We start from the raw sequence: 21,017 nt of genomic DNA on the forward strand, positions 1-21,017 counted from the left end.
AAGGCAAGAAGCAAAAGATGGGCTTAGGAAAGATGTAAATAGCAACAGCAGGATTGCAAATAGATGTTGTCCCAATTAATACGGGCTGTGGTAATGATGTGAAATTGTTGAATCTGAATGCTGTGGAGTGCTGAATGAAAGAGGTGCTGCTGGCTCTGGGAGCATCTGTTGCCCTTCATTTGCATTTGAGGTCAAGAGTAAAGAGGTTAGAGTGAAGCAGCAAATTAAAATTTGCAATTTCTTTGTAATCAAAAAGTATCTCCAAACAATTTTTTAAGCCTAATTATGCAATCCTGACAATGTGAATCATGTTAAAATCCATAAAAATAGTTTAACCTAACCAATAACTAAACTCAACCTTGTCTCAAGCAGTGGCTACACTAGAGAAACTTCTTCACTGGGATTGAAATATTTCAGGGTATTCTGAGGGAATAACAACGATTCATCAATAAGAATCATTATTTTCATTACAATCCTCACTCACTAAATCTGAAATCCATCCTGACGGCAGGATGTTTGCCTGCAGAGCTGTGTTCTTGACAACTTTCCTGATTATTTTACTAGGCTGGATGATTGACTCGGAATGTCGACCCAAGTTTCGGGAATTGGTGACAGAGTTTACAAAGATGGCTCGAGATCCCCCCCGATATGTGGTAATCCAAGTGAGTACTGGAGGAGCTTGTACATTGCTCTTCATCATGTTGGGCACAATTAATTGTTAGATCTCGCTCTCTCACTCTCTTACACTTTCTCACTTGCACTCTTGCTCTCTCTCTCTCTCTCTCTCTCTCTCTCTCTCTCTCTCACTTTACTCTTTTCCTCTCTCCTTATTTTCTCTCAGTCCTATGTATCTTTCTGTCCATCCCATCTCTGTCTCTCTACATCACTTTCCTGCAAATTCTCTCCTCCTCCTTGAATTTTCTCCCCCTCCTTGAATTCTCTGCTCCCTCCTCCCCATGTTTTCTCTCTTCTTCCTCCTCCCTCCTTACCCAGTGTTCTCCACCTCCTCACCCCTTCTCTCCTCACCTCATTCTAGAACGTAGAACATAGAACATAAAACAGTACAGCACAATACAGGCCCTTCGGCCTACGATGTTGTGCTGACCTATTGCCGTATTAAGATCAACCTACCCTGCATACCCTACATTCTACTATCCTCCATGTGCCTACCCAAGAGTCGTTTAAAGGTCTCTAAAGTATCTCACTGCATTACTGCTTCCAGCATCGCATTCCACATGCCCACCATTCTCTGTGAAATGAACCTACCTCTGACATCTCCCCTATACTTTCCTCCAATCATCTTAAAATTATGCCCCCTCATAATAGTCATTTCCCCCCTGGAAAAAGTCTCTGACTATCCACCCTATCAATGCCTCTAATCATCTTGTAAACCTTTATCAAGTCACCTTTCATCCTTCTTCGCTCCAATGGAAAAAACCCTAGCTCCCTCAACTTTCCTTGTAAGACCTGCCCTCCAGTCCAGGCAGCATCCTGGTAAATCTCCTCTGCACCATCTCTAAAGCTTCCACGTCCTTCCTGCAATGAGGTGACCAGAACTGAACGCAATATTCCAAATGTGGTCAAAGAGTTTTATAGAGCTGCAGCATAACCTCACGGCTCTTAAACTCCATTCCCCTGCCAATGAAAGCCAACACACCATATGCCCTTTTTAGAACCCTGTCAACTTGGGTTGTAACTTTGAGGGATTTATGGACATGGACCCCAAAATCCGTCTGTTCCTCCACACTGCCGAGAATCCTCCCATTAGACCTTTATTCTCTTTCTCCCTCGCTCCTTCGCTGTTTGTTCTCTCTCTCTCATTCCTCCCCACCTGTTCTGTCTCCCTCCTACCTGTTTTCTCTGTCAGTGCCCTCTCCCTCCTCCCCGCCATTCACATTCTCCTCCCTCCTCCTGTCTCTGTCACGCTTCCTGTTCCTCGTTACCTTTCTTTCATGCTACCCCACTTTCTTTTCAGTAGATGCGAAACAGAGTCCGATGTCTGTTGAGAGAGGCTGAGCTGATCTTGCTCTTGCTCTTGTCTTGTTTCAGGGCGATGAGCAGATGGTCCTTCAAAGCCCCACTGACAGCAAGTTCTACCGAACTCTGCTGGAAGATGAGGACATGCAGGACCTGATCGACGCTGAAGAGTATCTGGTACCACATCAGGGGTTTTTCACCACTCAGCCCCGCACTCATTACAGGAGCAGAATGTCATCTTCCAGAGTAAATATTTGTAACAGTGTTTAACCCAGCTCCTTTTAGACAAGATCAAGACACTAGATCAGCCCCCAGTGGCAGAGTCCAATTCCTTCCAGTCTGGGCTTTAGTAGTGGAGGTCTGGATCAGGAGCGGGTGTTTATGTTTTCAGAGCTCACGAAATTCCAAATCATGCAACAGTATTTGCACAGTGTTGCTGTAATACTTTGTAATTGTCAGTGTCCCTTGTCCCTTTCACACTGATGCCTGATCATGGAGAACAACTGATGGTGGGGTGGAGGAGGACTGACTATTAAAAAGGAAGTCCGACTGGAAATTAGTGTCTTTGTATCGGCTGAGGCTGTACAATGATGCCACCACAGTCAAATATCTTGCTGACAGCCGCTGGATTTGCTCTTGACCAACAGCCCTTGGACGGAGGGGCCGCCCTTATGATAGGATTATGGTAGAGGGAGGAAATTGTTGTAATTGGGGTTAAAAGTACTCGTCCCAGACTGACAACCTCGTTTTCTTTCCTTTTTTAGAGTGCGACAAGTGTGGCAGAGGTGGAAGGTCAGGGGTCAGAGGCTGCACAGAGTTCTGGCCTGGTGCCTGGTGCTTCACAACCTGCTGATGCCTGTGTGGACACTTTCGCTGAGGCTGAGGGCTCAGGATGTAGAGGAGTGTCCTGCTGTCCTGCCAGAGAGGACAATGTCACACAGCGATATAGCTCTGATCCCACAGTGCATCTGACTGACGAAGGAGAAGATGAGGTGGATAGTTACATCTCACTGGGCTCTGATCAAACAGAAACAGGTTAATGTCAATGGCGTTCATTCCTTCTCCCACTGACTCACTTTGATTAGTCCATTGCTGATTCTTTATGTGGCAGGTGGGGCGGAGGGTGCATCTGACGAGGTCTGGGTCTGTTCTTTGGCACTACTATGACCTGATTTTGCTTCTAATCTTTGTCTTTTGTTTCCTGTCAGACTACATAAATCAGGCTGATGAAACGTTATCTCCCAGCCAAGCTCTGCCTCGTGGTAATGGCAGGAATGGGTCCCTAATCCCAAAAGGTCTGTTCAGAAACACCGTGGAAAATCCTGAATATCTAAGTCAACCGAGTCTGTCTGGGAACAAGGACCTGCCGTTTGATCGTCCTGATTATTGGGCACCGGATCTCCAGAGCAGGTTACACTCTGGCAATTCTCCTTGCCTGATCCCTGCTACCCCGACACTAACACAACCCAATGGATACATCCAGGTTGCAACAGCAGAGAATGCTGAATATCTTGGTCTGGCAGAGGCTGGCAGTGTGTAGAGGAATCTGGCAGCTTTGGTATAACCAGATGTCTCACTGCCAGAAGACTGAACTGACATCAGAACCTGAGCGTACTCAGCAGAAGAACACTATCTCTCATGTTCAACAGCATCCATTGAAAAGGCACCTTATTTTACTCCGCACCTTAACTAAATCTTACTGTAAGCAGGCTTTGGTGAGTGAGACCTTTGTTGGTGCCACAGTTTCTGTTCTGGAATCTTTCACAAATGTGCACATTATTCCCATTGAATCAGAGCCTAGGTTAACTGGTGAACTGGTAGTAAACACCGTACTGACCTGGGCCAATGAACAAAAGCTTTTAGAAGCAAGCAAGCAGACTGTGAAATGTTTCCTCAGAGTTCTGTTTAGATTACAACTCTACAAAATCATAACACTGTTCAAGAATAGCAAAAAAAAACCCATCCTGATCCACGTGATTCACTGAGAGTCTGCCAGGCCATCCAGACTGGATCCCACATCTGTTTGAGAAGTCGCAGTGCAGCTACCCTTTCCTGAGTATTGCTTCCATCCTCTTCCCCCCCCCCCCCCCCCCCCCACCCTCCGATGCAGTGCCCCATGCCCCCGTTCCTGGGCGCTGGCCACTCCCCGCCACCTCTCTGGTTTGGATGTGGGGAGGGCTCTGACCTTGTGGGATACCAGGTTTCTGTTTCTGATGGGAATGGGCAGCATCACATTTAACAGATGAGTGTTCCCCTGGACCCCTGGTTGGACGAATCATGGGACAGGCAGTGAGGAGCTGTTCCTGACGGGGGAAGAGAACGTGATACTGGGATCCAAGAGAGATCACCAAGCAGGAGGCAAGATGTGAGAATTAACTGAACAATATTAAAAGGAATTTACTTTTTTTTGTAAGTGAAGTTTAACAGAATGTTAGAAATGAGTTGCTTTTGGTTTGGAGAATATTGTAGAAATTACTCAATGCTGAAATTCATGAATTTTTAATCCGTTTGATCAGAGTTTTTGTATATTCGATTATGGGGAAAGAGTTTTATATGCTTGAAAAAGATATTTTTTCTAGAAGTATCCAGTTGATGTGAATGTTTTTATTTTAGCACTTTGTTCATGGGAAATGTTTTGACTTTATTCTGATTACAGCTGGTGGAATTGTCCAAGTGGCCCTCAGCCCATGGCACTCACTCCTTTGGCCATCTGTATTGCTCCATTGCAGCCTCAAAGCTGATTTGTTTGAATGGAGGGCCAGCCAGGACTGATTTACTGTTTGATAAATTGGTCTTCAATTAGGCTCCAGTGCAGTTCGAGCTATTGCAGTCAGACCTATGCTGTGATGAACCAGTGGTTTCAAGGATGCATTCTTGGTCCTGTGGGTTTTCCAAGTGCAGGTGACAGAACCTTGTTATTTCTAAGCATGGATGAGGGTGTAATAGCCTCATACTAACAGAGACTCCTCAAGCCTAGGTTCTTATTAGACTTTGCCCAATTGCTTTGCTCATTGGAGTCAATTTGGGATCAGTCAGTAAGCATTTGATATGATTTTGTAAAATTGCTGTGGTGAATTACCCCAGCTATTGTATATTTGACATTTTCTTTAAATCTGGATCCTGTAAAACACTATGTATTGTAAATAAATCTCACTCTATTTTTACATTCTCTTATTTTGTTCTCACATTTGGAAATTGCATTTCATTTCACCAGCGTGTCCCTATTTGGAACTTTTCACATTTCCAATTTTCCAGGTTCCTTCTCTCAGTCACTCATCGCAGAATTAAAGGGGCATTGAGAAAAGAGGGGTGAACAATTATCCTTCAAACTGAAGCAATGTGTAGGGGAAAAGGACCAGGAAATGGACCTTCTTAGTTACTCACTGCGTCTGCTAGGAATTATGTGCATTTCCAGGCACCACACCTCAAAGAATGTCAAGACTTGGAGAAGGAACTGAGGGGATTTACTGGAATGGTACTAGTGTTGAGAAACTTAACCTGAGAGACTGAAGAAGGTCAGCTTATTTTCCTTGGAACAGAGAAAGTCAATGAGAGATTTAGTGGAGATGTTCAAAATCAGGAAAGGCTTCAGTACTGTACACAAAGAGAAGCTGTTTGCAGTGGCAGTAAGAGTGATAACCAGTGAGAGACAGAAGATAATTGCAAAAACACCAGAAGCAACATGAAAAGAATGACACAGCAACTTGTTGCAAGCTGCAATGTTTTGTATGAAAGGCCACCATTTTAAACAACTTTCATATCAATATGACGGTCATCCTGTGGACCATGTTCTACCATTCATTTAGATCACGGCTGATCCATTTGTGGGAATTCCACATTCCTGTCCCCTAAATAATCCCCAGTTCCTTCTATCTGTTCCCACTTTAAACATTCAATTACTTCAACTGCAGTGCCCGTTCTGAGGAAAGTGTTCCAGAGGGAGTTGGATAAAGGCTTGAAGATGAGATATTAAAAGGAAAGAGCAGGAGGAGGGACCAATTTTATGGCCCCTTCAAAAAGGCAACAAATGAATGCTTGGAATCGCAAAAAATGGCAGCAAATCGTTCAGCCCAGTCAGCCTACTTTGATATTATTTTGGCTGTTTCTCTATCTCAAAGCTGTACTTCCACTGAACCCCAAAACCTTTGACACTTTTAGCTCTGGAAACCTATTTCTTTCTTAAATATGTTCAGTCACTTTGCCTCCATAACAGCCTGAGGGAGAGTATTCGAGAGGTTCACTATCACGTGAAGAAATTTCTCTTCATCTTGGTCTGTATCTTGGGACCACGACCCCTTGTTACATACTACCCTGACCAGGGGAAGCATCATTCTTGCATCCAGTCTGTCAGAATTGGATGTTTCAATGAAATACTCTCTCATTCTGAACTCCAATGAGTATAGGTCCCTGTGAATCCAATCCCTTTTACTATAAGCTTCCAATCTAAGAATCAGCCTATTAAATCTTTGCTGCATTCCCTCTTCTGCAACTACATATTTCTCTGGCTAGGGAGACCAAAATACTTTGGGTATGTTCTCACCATTACGGAGTTCAATCCAGGCAAATGTGAGGTGATCCATTTTGGAAGATCAAATTCAAGGGTGAATTATACAGTAAATGGAAAAGTCCTAGGGAAAATTGATGAACAGAGAGATCTGGGTGTTCAGGTCCATTGTTCCGTAAAGGTGACAACGCAGGTCAATAGAGTGGTCAAGAAGGCATATGGCATGCTTTCCTTCATTGGGTGGGGTATTGACTACAAGAGTTGGCAGGTCATGTTGCAGTTGTATAGGACTTTGGTTCAGCCACATTTGGAGTACTGTGTACAGTTCTGGTCGCCACATTACCAAAAGGATGTGGATGCTTTGGAGAGGTTGCAGAGGAGGTTCACCAGGATGTTGCCTGGTATCGAGGGTGCTAGCTGTGAAGAAAGGTTGAGTAGATTAGGATTATTTTCATTAGAAAGACGGAGATTGAGGGGGGACTTGATTGAGGTCTACAAAATCATGAGGGGTATAGACAGGGTGGATAGCAAAAAGCGTTTTCCCAGAGTGGGGGACTCAATTACTAGGGGTCATGAGTTTAAAGTGAGAGGAGGAAAGTTTAAGGGAGTTATGCGTGGAAAGTTCTTTACACAGAGAGCGGTGGGCGCCTGGAACGCGTTGCCAGCAGAGGTGGTAGACGCAGATACGTTAGCGTCTTTTAACATATATTTGGACAGGTACATGGATAGGCAGGGAGCAAATAGACACAGACTGTTAGAAAATAGATAATAAAATGTGAGGCTGGATGAACACAGCAGGCCCAGCAGCATCTCAGGAGCACAAAAGCTGACGTTTCGGGCCTAGACCCTTCATCAGAGAGGGGGATAGGGTGAGGGTTCTGGAATAAATAGGGAGAGAGGGGGAGGCGGACCGAAGATGGAGAGAAAAGAAGATAGGTGGAGAGGAGAGTATAGGTGGGGAGGTAGGGAGGGGATAGGTCAGTCCAGGGAAGACTGACAGGTCAAGGAGGTGGGATGAGGTTAGTAGGTAGGAGATGGGGGTGCGGCTTGGGGTGGGAGGAAGGGATGGGTGAGAGGAAGAACAGGTTAGGGAGGCAGAGACAGGTTGGACTGGTTTTGGGATGCAGTGGGTGGAGGGGAAGAGCTGGGCTGGTTGTGGGGGGAGGGGACGAACTGGGCTGGTTTTGGGATGCGGTGGGGGAAGGGGAGATTTTGAAGCTGGTGAGGTCCACATTGATACCATTAGGCTGCAGCGTTCCCAAGCGGAATATGAGTTGCTGTTCCTGCAACCTTCAGGTGGCATCATTGTGGCACTGCAGGAGGCCCATGATGGACATGTCATCTGAGGAATGGGAGGGGGAGTGGAAATGGTTTGCGACTGGGAGGTGCAGTTGTTTGTTGCGAACCGAGCGGAGGTGTTCTGCAAAGCGGTCTCCAAGCCTCCGCTTGGTTTCCCCAATGTAGAGGAAGCCACACCGGGTACAGTGGATGCAGTATACCACATTGGCAGATGTGCAGGTGAACATCTGCTTAATGTGGAATGTCATCTTGGGGCCTGGGATAGGGGTGAGGGAGGTGGTGTGGGGGCAAGTGTAGCATTTCCTGCGGTTGCAGGGGAAGGTGCCAGGTGTGGTGGGGTTGGAAGGCAGTGTGGAGTGATCAAGGGAGTTACGGAGAGAGTGGTCTCTCCGGAAAGCAGACAGGGGTGGGGATGGAAAAATGTCTCGGGTGGTGGGGTCGGATTGTAGATGGCGGAAGTGTCGGAGGATGATGCGTTGTATCCGGAGGTTGGTGGGGTGGTGTGTGAGAATGAGGGGGATCCTCTTTGGGCGGTTGTGGCGGGGTCGGGGTGTGAGGGATGTGTTGCGGGAAATGCGGGAGACGCAGTCAAGGGCGTTCTCGATCACTGTGGGGGGAAAGTTGCGGTCCTTGAAGAACTTGGACATCTGGGATGTGCGGGAGTGGAATGTCTTATCGTGGGAACAGATGCGGCGGAGGCGGAGGAATTGGGAATAGGGGATGCATCTGCTCCCACGATAAGACATTCCACTCCCGCACATCCCAGATGTCCAAGTTCTTCAAGGACCGCAACGTTCCCCCCACAGTGATCGAGAACGCCCTTGACTGCGTCTCCCGCATTTCCCGCAACACATCCCTCACACTCCGCCCCCGCCACAACCGCCCAAAGAGGATCCCCCTCATTCTCACACACCACCCCACCAACCTCCGGATACAACGCATCATCCTCCGACACTTCCGCCATCTACAATCCGACCCCACCACCCGAGACATTTTTCCATCCCCACCCCTGTCTGCTTTCCGGAGAGACCACTCTCTCCGTGACTCCCTTGGTCGCTCCACACTGCCCTCCAACCCCACCACACCTGGCACCTTCCTCTGCAACCGCAGGAAATGCTACACTTGCCCCCACACCACCTCCCTCACCCCTATTCCAGGCCCCAAGGTGACATTTCACATTAAGCAGATGTTCACCTGCACATCTGCCAATGTGGTATACTGCATCCACTGTACCCGGTGTGGCTTCCTCTACATTGGGGAAACCAAGCGGAGGCTTGGGGACCGCTTGGCAGAACACCTCCGCTCGGTTCGCAACAAACAACTGCACCTCCCAGTTGCAAACCATTTCCACTCCCCCTTCCATTCTTTAAATGACATGTCCATCATGGGCCTCCTGCAGTGCCACAATGATGCCACCCGAAGGTTGCAGGAACAGCAACTCATATTCTGCTTGGGAACCCTGCAGCCTAATAGTATCAATGTGGACTTCACCAGCTTCAAAATCTGCCCTTCCCCCACCGCATCCCAAAACCAGCCCAGTTCGTCCCCTCCCCCCACTGCACCACACAACCAGCCCAGCTCTTCCCCTCCACCCACTGCATCCCAAAACCAGTCCAGCCTGTCTCTGCCTCCCTAACCTGTTCTTCCTCTCACCCATCCCTTCCTCCCACCCCAAGCCGCACCCCCATCTCCTACCTACTAACCTCATCCCACCTCCTTGATCTGTCTGTCTTCCCTGGACTGACCTATCCCCTCCCTACCACCCCACCTATACTCTCCTTTCCACCTATCTTCTTTTCTCTCCATCTTCGGTCCGCCTCCCCCTCTCTCCCTATTTATTCCAGAACCCTCACCCCATCCCCCTCTCTGATGAAGGGTCTAGGCCCGAAACGTCAGCTTTTGTGCTCCTGAGATGCTGCTTGGCCTGCTGTGTTCATCCCGCCTCACAATTTATTATCTTGGATTCTCCAGCATCTGCAGTTCCCATTATCACTGTTAGAAAATAGATGACAGGTTAGACAGATCTTGATCGGCGCAGGGTTGGAGGGCCGAAGGGCCTGTTCCTGTGCTGTAGGTTTCTTTGTTCTTTGTTACCCCGTACAACTACAGTAAAACTTCCTTGCTTCTCAATTCAAACCCTCTTTCAATAAAGGCCACCATACCATTGGCCTTCTTAACTGCATGCTGCACTTGCATGCTTATATTCAGTGACCAGTGTACAAGGACATCCAGGTCCCTTTGTACATTGACATTTCCCAATTATCACCATTTACGAAGTACTCTATTTTAGTTTTTATGTATCAAAGTAGGCAACCTCTCATTAATCTACGTTATCCTATATCGGCCAAGCATTTGCCTTCACTCAAGTCTCCCTTCTACATCCCTGTCACCACTCTCATTCCCATCAAGTTCTGTCATTTGAAAACTCGAAATACTACATTGATTCCTTCATCTGAATCTTCAACATATGCTATCAGTGTTTGGTGCAAAGCACTGGCTCCTGTGTGCCCCATTCCAATAACCTCTTGTATGGGAACTCATTAAAATTCAGAAAATTCAAATACAGCCATCCTCTGGCTCTTCATTTATTCTACTGATTGCATCCTTTTAAACAATAAACTTGATTTCCTTTTCATAAATCCACATTGTCTTTGAGATTGTATCAACAATATTACACCGTGTCCTGCTATTGTACCCTTTATTATAGACACCAGCATTTTCTCTACTACAGCTATTAGACTAATGGCTCTGTAATTCCTGGTTTTCTTCCTCCCTTACTTTTTAAACAGTGTGTAACATTTGCCTGTTTCAAATCTGCTGGGACTACTCCAGAATCTGCAGAATTTTGGAAATTAACAATTAATGCATCTACTGTTTTCGCAGCCACCTGATTTAGTACCCTGGGATATAAGTTATCGGGTCTTGGGGATTTTTCAATTTTAGTCCCATTAGTTTCTTAAAACAATAGTTGGTAGAAATTAATGTCCCTCAATTCCTCCTTCCCTAGCATGTCTGGGAAATTAGTTGCATCTTCCAAAACGACAGAGCTAACATAGTTAATTGCTGTTCTTGTTTTCCTTTATCAATTCTCCTGTTTCAGACTGTACGTTTATCTTCACTAATCTCTCTCTTATATATGCATACATGCTTTTGCAGTTTCCCTTTACATTCCATGCAAGTTTTCTCTATTTTTCCCTCCTTAATTAAGCTCTGCAATTTCTGACAGCCGTTGGGATTGCTACTTTTTCAGGCAACTTAGTATGACTTATTTTTGGATCTTAGACCAAACTTAATTTCCTAAAATATGCTAAATGGTCTTAGCTGCAACTTTGCTTATTTAGGTTGAAAAATTGCTTTCTGACTGACAGACACTGACACTTGGTTGAGGAGTGGGGTGCTGCACAGAGTTCTGGCCTGGTGTCTGGTGCTTCACAACCTGCTGATGCCTGTGTGGACACTTTCGCTGAGGCTGAGGGCTCAGGATGTAGAGGAGTGCCCTGCTGTCCTGCCAGAGAGGACAATGTCATACAGTGATACAGCTCTGATCCCACAATGCATCTGACCGAGGGAGAAGATGAAGTGGATGGTTACATCCCACTGGGCTTTGATCAGACAGAAACAGGTTAATGTCAATGATCCCAGGACGAGGCATTCCACTCCCATACATCCCAGATGTTCTCGTTCTTCAAGGACCGCAACTCTCCGCCCGCGGTGGTTGAGAACGCCCTCGACCGTGTCTCCCGCATTTCCCGCAACTCATCCCTCACACCCCGCCCCTGCAATAACCGCCAAAAGAGAATCCCCCGAGTCCTCTCATACCACCCCACCAACCTCCAGATACAACACATCATCGTCTGACACTTCCGCCATCCACAATCCAACCCCACCACTAAAGACATTTTTCCATACCCACCCTTGTCTGCCTTCCGGAGAGACCACTCTGCGACTCCCTTGTCCGCTCCACGCTCCCCTTCAACCCCACAACACCCGGCACTTTACCCTGCAACCGCAGGAAGTGCTACACTTGCCCCTACATCTCCTCCCTCACCCCCATCCCAGGCCCCAAGATGACCTTCCAAATCAAGCAGATGTTCACCTGCACATCTGCCAATGTGGTATATTACATCTGCTGCACCCGTTGTGGCTTTCTCTACAATAAGGAAACCAAGCAGAGGCTTGGGGACCGCTTTGCAGAACGCCTACGCTCTGTTTGCAATAAACATCTGCACTTCCCAGTTGCGAACCACTTTAACTCCTCCCTCATTCCTGAGACGACATGTCCATCCTGGGCCTCCTGCAGTGCCACAATGATGCCACCCAAAGGTTGCAGGAATAGCAACTCATATTCTGCTTGGGAACCCTGCAGCCCAATAGCATCAATGTGGATTTCACCAACTTCAAAATCTCCCCTCCCCGCACTGCGTCTCAAAACCAGCCCAGCTCGTCTCTGCCTCCCTAACCTGTTCTTCCTCTCACCTATCCTGTCCTCCACCCTTACGCCACACCTCCATTTCCTATCTACTAACCTTATCCCACCCCCTTGACCTGCCTGTCCTCCCCACACTGACCTATCTCCCCACCCACACTCTCCTCTCCACCTATCGTCTCCTTTATCCATCTTTGGTCCGCCTCCCCATCTCTCCCTATTTATTTCAGAATCCTCTCCCCATTCCCCATTTCTAATGAAGGGCCTAGGCCCGAAATGTCAGCTTTTGTGCTCCTAAGATGCTGCTTGGCCTGCTGTGTTCATCCAACTCCACACTTTGTTATCTCGGATTCTCCAGCATCTGCAGTTCTCATTATCTCTTAATGTCAATGACGTTCATTCCTTCTCCCACTGACTCACTTTGATTAGTCCATTGCTGATTCTTTATGTGGCAGGTGGGGCGGAGGGTGCATCTGACGAGGTCTGGGTCTGTTCTTTGGCACTACTATGACCTGATTTTGCTTCTAATCTTTGTTTTTTGTTTCCTGTCAGACTACATAAACCAGGCTGATGAAACGTTATCTCCCAGCCAAGCTCTGCCTCGTGGTAATGGCAGGAATGGGTCCCTAATCCCAAAAGGTCTGTTCAGAAACACCGTGGAAAATCCTGAATATCTAAGTCAACCGAGTCTGTCTGGGAACAAGGACCTGCCGTTTGATCGTCCTGATTATTGGGCACCGGATCTCCAGAGCAGATTACACTCTGGGAATTCTCCTTGCCTGATCCCTGCTACCCCGACACTAACACAACCCAATGGATACATCCAGGTTGCAACAGCAGAGAATGCTGAATATCTTGGTCTGGCAGAGGCTGGCAGTGTGTAGAGGAATCTGGCAGCTTTGGTATAACCAGGTGTCTCACTGCCAAAAGACTGAACTGACATCAGACCTGAGCATACTGAAAGCAGACGAACACATATCTCTTGTGTCCAAGCATTCATTTAGGGGTGTGGGGGCAGTCTCGTACACACTTACTCTTATTGGGGTAAACACACTGACTTCATGGAGTACAGGCTTCCCCACACACACTGACTCTTACTGGGGTACAATCCCCTACCTGCACTGACTCTCACAGGGATATGGGCTCACTGATTCTGAGTCTTTGAGGAATATTCCCAAAGTGAGTATCTCTTTATAAAGCGTTGTAGAATTGATTTGTGTTCGAATTGAGTAACTTTCTGATGGCTTGGTGCATGATAGAATTGAGCAAACAACAGATGGGACTTAGTTTAACAAATTTTTGAAAGACTGACAGTGCAGCACCTCCTTCATACTTCTGGGTCCCCCAGACCTTCTCTGTTACTTTGACATTGGGTAAGTGAGACTGACACGATATTTAAGATCAGTTTGTCATTAGTGACTGAGTAAGCTGTAGCAAGGAGTGTTGTTTGACCTTGCTTCTTCCAATAACCCCCACATTGTGCACCACCATCTGCTAATCTGCAGCTCAGACAAGCTCCCTGCTGACAGTAACTGCCCGACAGGAGAAGTGGCATCTGCCTTTGACTTTTCCGAGTTAGTATTAATAGTTCCAGCCTTTCTTTCGTGTTGGAAGTTAACAGCAGGCACCTGGTGACCTAGTTGTTGTGAGTTTTTTACCTATGGTTTGATCTCATGATGTGTCTCCGTGCTGGCTTGTAGCTCACAGATTGTTATTTATTCTATTAAAGTTCAGCCCAAGATCCTGGCTAGCTCCCATTTTCTGCTTCCATATTTTAACCATTTTCAGCATCATTTTATTGAGGATAAATTGTCATTCACCATCCTGACCTGGAAGTATATTGTCACTCCTTCAGTGTCAGAATCCTGGAACTCACTCCCTCACAGCATTGCAGGTCTACCTACGGCTCATGGACTGCAACTAGGGAGGGGCAATAAATATTGGCCCAGCCAGTGAGTCTCAGTTTGAGAATAAATTAATAAAAAGATTATTGTCCTCTGGCCCCTGGGCTACCTCATTCCTGAGATACTAGAATAAATTGTCAGAATCAGATCGTTGATCTGTTTGGGAGTTGAGAGATTAAATGGAGAGCAAGGATGTGACAGAGTTGTAGAATTCTGCTTCTGAGTTAGTTCACTGTCTCGGTTTAGTGTCTTGCTCCAGATGAACAGCAGAAGTTCTTTAAGAACTCTGCATCAGCAGTCCGACACCTCCCACTGACTGTGAGTACTGTAAGATCATGCTCACTTTCTAACCAGCAATGAGGCTGTGTCAGAAACTGGGACACTGACCTAGGCCCTAATGACAAAACTAGCTCCAGTGTCCACAACTATCCAGGGCAGGTTAGAATGACATTTCTATAACAGCCCACAATAACTGAGAAACAAGACTGATGCAACCTTCATCCAGAAATCAGCTCAAGAAACTGAAATCGTGGATTGACCAGAGGAGCAGTAACAAAGGCAGAGAGTTCAGTCTGAAATTAATATTTATATTTTCTCAAATATTTATATTGGAAATTCTGAATATATCTTTAGCGCAGTGTCATACTGGTGTCAATGCAGTTCTCCTTACAGCAGGTGCAGCCTGTACACTGGGAGCTGTAAAGATCTGTATGCTGGAAATTACACATGTGTGGGACTAGGTTTATTAGTAGCAGAATGATGGTCTTGAATGTCTGTCACTGTTTGGGAGCTTGATCTCCAGGGCATGTTAGTATAGGGGATATCTTGTGGTATTATTGATAGGCTATTAATCCAGAAACCCAGCTAATGTTCTGGGGACCTAGTTTCAAACCCTGCCAGTTTGAAGATAAAATTTGAATTCAATTTTAAAAAGTTTGTATTAAGAATCCACTGATGACTATGAAACCATCTTGCAGGGAAAGATATCTGCCTGGTCTGGCCTATATGTGACTTCAGAATTCAGCAATGTGATTGGCTCTGAAGTGCCTTTTGAAATGGCCTAGCAAGTCACTCAGTTGTATCAATCACTATAAAGTCTCAACAGTGAAATGAAACCAGGTGGACTACCTGGCATCGAACGAGACATCAGAAAAGATAACAACAGAAACAGTCCTGTTGACCCTGTAAAATCCTCTTGCTAACATCTGGGAGCTAGTGCTAAAATTGGGAGAGCTGTCTCACAGACTGGTCAAGCAACAGTCTAACGTCACACTCACAGAATCATACCTTACAGACAATGTCCCAGACACTACCATCACCATCCCTGGATATGTGTTGTCCCACCCCTTGTCTGACAAATCCGTACTCCTCCATTTTGAACAATTGGAGGAAGCACTGTGGGTGGCAAGAGTGGGGGATTTCAATATTCACCACTCAGAATAGTTCAGCAGCAACATCACTGATTGAGCTGGCCGGACCCTAAAGGACATAACTGCTGGACGAGGCCAATGGCAGGCAATGATGAAACAAATGGAAAAAAATGCTTGACCTCATCCTGACCAATCTGCCGGTTACAGGTGCATCTGTCCGCGACTGTATCAGTAAGAGTGACCATTGCACAGTCCCTGTGGAGATGAAGTCCTGCCTTCACATTGAGAATAACCTCCATCGTGTTATGTTGCAGTCTCACTGTCTTTAATGGGACAGACTTCGCACAGATTGAGCCACTCAAGACTGGGCCATCAATGAGATGCTGTGGGCCATCAACAGCAGCAGAATTGTACTCCAGCACAATCTGCATATCCCCCACTCAATCATTATCATCAAACCATGGGATTAACCCTGGCTCAGTGAAGGGTGCAGGAGGGCATGCCAGGAGCAGCATCAGGCAGACGTAACAATGAGGTGTTAATCTGGTGAAGCCACCAAACAGGACTACTTGCGAACAGCATAAGCAGCCAGTAGTAGATAGATGTTCCCAAAAGATCACATTTCAGCTGTGCAGTCCTGCCGCGTCCAGTTGTGCATGGTGGTGGACAGTTATCTCACTGGAGGAGGAGGCCCCACAAATATCTCCATCCTTAATGATGGAGGAGACCAGCACATCAGTGCAAAAGATAAGGCCGAAGCTTTTGCAGCAATCTTCAGCCAGAAGTGCAGAGTGGATGATCCATCTCGGCCTCCTCCAGTGGTCCCCAGCATTATGGATACCAGTCATCAGCCAATTCCGTTCATTCCATGTGAAATCAAGAAACAGTTGGAGACACTGGATACTGCAAATGCTACGGGCCCTGACAGCATTCCAGCAACATTACTGAAGATGTGCTCAAGAAAATACTGCTCCCCTCGCCAACCTCTTTCAGTGTAATTACAACACTGGCATCTACCTGACAGTGGAAAATTGCCCAAGTATGTCCTGTACACAAAAAGCGGGACAAACCCAACCTAGTCAATTATCGCCCCATCAGTCTACTCCCGATCATCAGGAAAGTGATGGGAGGTGTCATCAACAGTGCTATCACATTGCACCTGATCAAAAATAATCTGCTCAGTGATGCCCAGTTTGAGTTCCGCCAGGGTCACTCAGCTCCTGACTTCATTCCAGCCTTGGTTCAAACATGGACAAAAGAGCTGAATGCCAGAGGTGAGGTGAGAGTGACAGCCATTGACATTAAAGCTGCATTTGGCCGACTGTGGCATCAAGGAGCCCTAGCAAAACTGGAGTCAAAGGATATTGGGGCAAGTTGTCCGCTGGCTAGAGTCATATAGAAGATGATCTTGGAGGTCCGTCATCTCAGTTGCAGGACACCTATGCAGGAATTCCTCAGGATACTTTCTAAGCCTGCCATCTTCAGCTGCTTCGTCAATGACCATCATAAGGTCAGACATGAGGATGTTCAATGATGAATGTAGAATGTTCAGCACCACTTGCAACACTCAAATACTGAAGCAGTCCTTGTTCAAATGCATCTAGATCTGCACAATATCCAGGCTTGGGCTGACAAGTGGCAAGAAATATTTGTGTTACACAGATGCCAAGTAATGATGATTACCAATAAAAGACAATCTAACCACCATCCCTTAACATTCATAGAAACATAGAAAATAGGTGCAGGGGTAGGCGATTTGGCCCTTTGAGCCTGCACCATCATTCAATGTGATTATGGCTGGTTATACAATTTCAGTATCCCATTCCTACTTTCCCTCCATATCCCCTAACCCTTTTAACCATAAAGGCTAGGTCCTGGTCCCTCTTGAATATATCTAACAAATTTTCCCCCACAGTTTTTCAACTCTTAAAATTCTACTTCATCTCAGTCCTGAATGGCTTACCCCTAGCTCTGGACTTCCCCAACATCAGGAACATTCTTCCCACATAAAGCCTGTGCGGACCCAACAGGAATTTACATTTCTATGAGATCTTCCCTCATTTGTCTAAATTCCAGTGAGTACAAGCCCAGCCACTCAAGTCTTTCTTCATTTGTTAGTCCTGCTATCCCAGGAATCTGTCTGGTGAACTGTCATTGGATTCCTTCAGTAGCAAGAATGTCCTTCCTCAGACTAGGAAACCAAAACTGCACGCAATACTTAAGATGTGGCCTCACCAAGGCCCTGCATAACTGCAGCAAAACATTCCTACTCAAATTCTTTCACTGTGAAGTCCAGCATACCATTTGCTTTCCTCAACACCTGCTGAATCTGTGTGCCAACCTTAAGTGACTGTTCCACCATGGAACCCAGGTTTTGTTGCACCTCACCCTTTCCTAAACTGCCACCATTCAGATAATAATCTGCCTTTCTGTTTTTGCCCCCGAAGTTTTCCCACAACATATTGCATTTGCCAAGTATTTACCCACTCAACCAATCTGCCCAAGTTGCCCTGCAGCCTCTTAGCATTTTCCTCACAGCACACACTGTCACCCAGCTTCGTGTCATCTGCAAATTTGGAGATATTGCATTCAATTCCTTCATCAAAATCATTAATATATATTGTGAATAGCTGGGGTCCCAGCACTGAACCTTAACACACCCCACTGGCCACTACCTGTCACTTTGAAAAGGATCTGTTTGTTCCAACCCTTCACTTCCTGTCTGGCAAATAGTTCTCTATTCTTGTCAACACATTACCTCCGAAACCATGAGCTTTAATTTTCCTTACTAATCTGTTGTGTGGAATCTTGTCAAAAGCCTGAAAGTCCAGATACACAACATTCAATGATTCACTCCTGCCCACTCTACTGGTCACATCCTCAAAAAATTACAGAAGATTTGTCAAGCATGATTTCTCTTTAGCGAATTCATGCTGACTTGGACTGATTCTGTTAGCATTTTTCAAATGCCCAGTTATTACATCGTTAATAAATTGACACCAGCATTTTCCCCACCACCGATATCAGGCTAACTGGTCGATGATTCCCCATTTTCTCTTTCACTCCTTTTTTTGATTGATTGATTTATTGTCACGTACTAGTGTACAGAGAAAATCTTTATTTTACGAGCAGCGCAAGCAGACAGTAGATAGGATGTATAGATCAGAGGTTGTAAGAAGACTGAGACAGGGGCATACAGGTTACATTGCGCAGGGTATGTGCTTGGTGAGATCAATGTTAGCAAGGTCAGTGTTATTTGAGGCTAGACAGTCCATTCATCATTCTAATAACAGCCGGGAAGAAGCTGTTCCTGAACCTGCTAAGACAACAAAGTGTGAATCTGGATGAACACAGCAGGCCGAGCAGCATCTCAGGAGCACAAACGCTGATGTTTCGGGCCTAGATCCTTCATCAGAGAGGGGGATGGGGAGAGGGCTCACCTTCCTGGACCACTCTGTCTCCATCTCAGGCAACCAGCTAGAAACTGATGTCCACTTCAACCCAGATAATAAAATGTGAGGCTGGATGAACACAGCAGGCCAAGCAGCATCTCAGGAGCACAAAAGCTGACGTTTCGGGCCTAGACCCTTCATCAGAGAGCTGGGTCTAGGCCCGAAACGTCAGCTTTTGTGCTCCTGAGATGCTGCTTGGCCTGCTGTGTTCATCCAGCCTCACATTTTATTATCTTGGAATCTCCAGCATCTGCAGTTCCCATTATCTCTCTCCACTTCAACCCCACCGGCTCCCACAGCTACCTAGAATACACCTCCTCCCACCCACACCCCTGCAAAAAATTCCATCCCCTATTCCCAATCCTTCGCCTCTGCCGCATCTGCTCCCAGGATGAGGCATTCCATACCCGCACATCCCAGATGTCCGCGTTCTTCAAGGACCACAACTTCCGCCCCCCCCGCAGTGGTCGAGAATGCCCTCAACCGTGTCTCCCGCATTTCCCGCAACACATCCCTCACACCCTGCCCCCGCAATAACCGCCCTAAGAGAATCCCCCTCGTCCTCACATACCACCCCACCAACCTCCGGATACAACGCATCATCCTCCGACACTTCCGCCATCTACAATCCGAACCCACCACGCAAGACACTTTTCCATCCCCACCCTTGTCTGCTTTCCGGAGAGACCACTCTCTCCGTGACTCCCTTGTCCGCTCCACACTCCCCTCCAACCCCACCACACCAGGCACCTTCCCCTGCAACCGCAGGAAGTGCTACACTTGCCCCCACACCTCCTCCCTCACCCCCATCCCAGGCCCCAAGATGACTTTCCATATTAAGCAGATGTTCACCTGCACATCTGCCAATGTAGTATACTGTATGCACTGTACCCAGTGTGGCTTCCTCTACATTGGGGAAACCAAGCAGAGGCTTGGGGACCGCTTTGCAGAACATCTCTGCTCAGTTCGCAATAAACAACTGCACCTCCCAGTCGCGAACCATTTTAACTCCCCCTCCCATTCCTTAGACGACATGTCCATCCTGGGCCTCCTGCAGTGCCACAATGATGCCACCCGAAGGTTGCAGGAAAAGCAACTCATATTCCGCCTGGGAACCCTGCAGCCCAATGGTATCAATGTGGACTTCACCAGCTTCAAAATCCCCCCTCCCCCTACTGCATCCCAAAACCAGCCCAGCTCATCCCCGCCTCCCTAACCTGTTCTTCCTGTCACCTATCCCCTCCTCCCACCTCAAGCCGCACCTCCATTCCCCACTGAACAACCTCATCCCACCTCCTTGACCTGTCCGTCCTCCCCAGACTGACCTATCCCCTCTCCACCTCCCCACCTATACTCTCCTCTCCACCTATCTTCTCCTCTATCTGTCTTCGGTCCGCCTCCCCCTCTCTCCCTATTTATTCCAGTTCCCTCTCCCCATCCCCCTCTCTGATGAAGGGTCTAGGCCTGAAACGTCAGCTTTTGTGCTCCTGAGGTGCTGCTTGGCCTGCTGTGTTCATCCAGCTTCACATTTTATTATCTTGGATTCTCCAGCATCTGCAGTTCCTATTATCCCTGAGCCTGTTGGTGCGTGTGTTCAAGCTTCTGTATCTTCTGCCTGGCAGAAGAGGATATAGGAGATCATTACCAGGTGCAATGGGTCTTTGATGATGTTTGCTACCTTTCCCACAGCAGTGAGCCGTGTAAATAGAGTCCATGGGTGGAAGGTTGGCTTCTGTGATGGTCTGGGCTGTGCACAGCAGCTTCTGTAGTTTCTTACGGTCCTGGGCATAGCCGTTGCCAGACAAGGCCATTATGCAGTTGCACAGCATGCTTTCAATGGTGCATCTGTAGACATTGGTGAGGGACCTTATGGACAAATTTCCTGAGCCATCTGACATGGAAAGTCCAGGAGAGGTTGTCAGTTATTGTCACTCTGAGGAACTTGATGCCCTTCACGCTCTCAACCTCAGTTCTGTTGACGCAGATGGTGGCATATTCTCCTCCTTTCTTTCTGAAGTCAATGATTAGTGCTTTAGTTTTGCCGATATTGCGAGAGAGGTTGTTCTTAAAATTGGAGTTACATTA

The 21,017-nt window shown here is 46.9% G+C and overlaps 1 protein-coding gene across 3 annotated transcripts in view; it reads left to right on the forward strand.

Annotated features, from left to right (window-relative positions):
- Nucleotides 1–13,790, forward strand: part of erbb2 (erb-b2 receptor tyrosine kinase 2) — a 70,129-nt gene extending 56,339 nt beyond the window's left edge. The window contains exons 24-28 of one of the 3 annotated variants that reach the window (XR_007250411.2): nt 565–662; nt 2,050–2,223; nt 2,742–3,012; nt 3,186–3,692; nt 12,759–13,790. Coding sequence is in view for 2 of the 3 variants with exons in the window: in XM_048560495.2 (XP_048416452.2) it covers nt 565–662; nt 2,050–2,223; nt 2,742–3,012; nt 3,186–3,517 (875 nt within the window). In the remaining variant the exon portion in view is untranslated. Of the gene's footprint in view, nt 1–564; nt 663–2,049; nt 2,224–2,741; nt 3,013–3,185; nt 5,142–12,758 lie in introns of those variants that run through there. The other 2 variants (XM_048560495.2, XM_048560496.2) reach the window with 2 other exon arrangements.
- Nucleotides 13,791–21,017: the final 7,227 nt, after the last annotated feature.

The sequence above is a fragment of the Stegostoma tigrinum genome, chromosome 31, assembly GCF_030684315.1.
Source record: "Stegostoma tigrinum isolate sSteTig4 chromosome 31, sSteTig4.hap1, whole genome shotgun sequence".
Classification (NCBI taxonomy): Eukaryota; Metazoa; Chordata; class Chondrichthyes; order Orectolobiformes; family Stegostomatidae; genus Stegostoma; species Stegostoma tigrinum.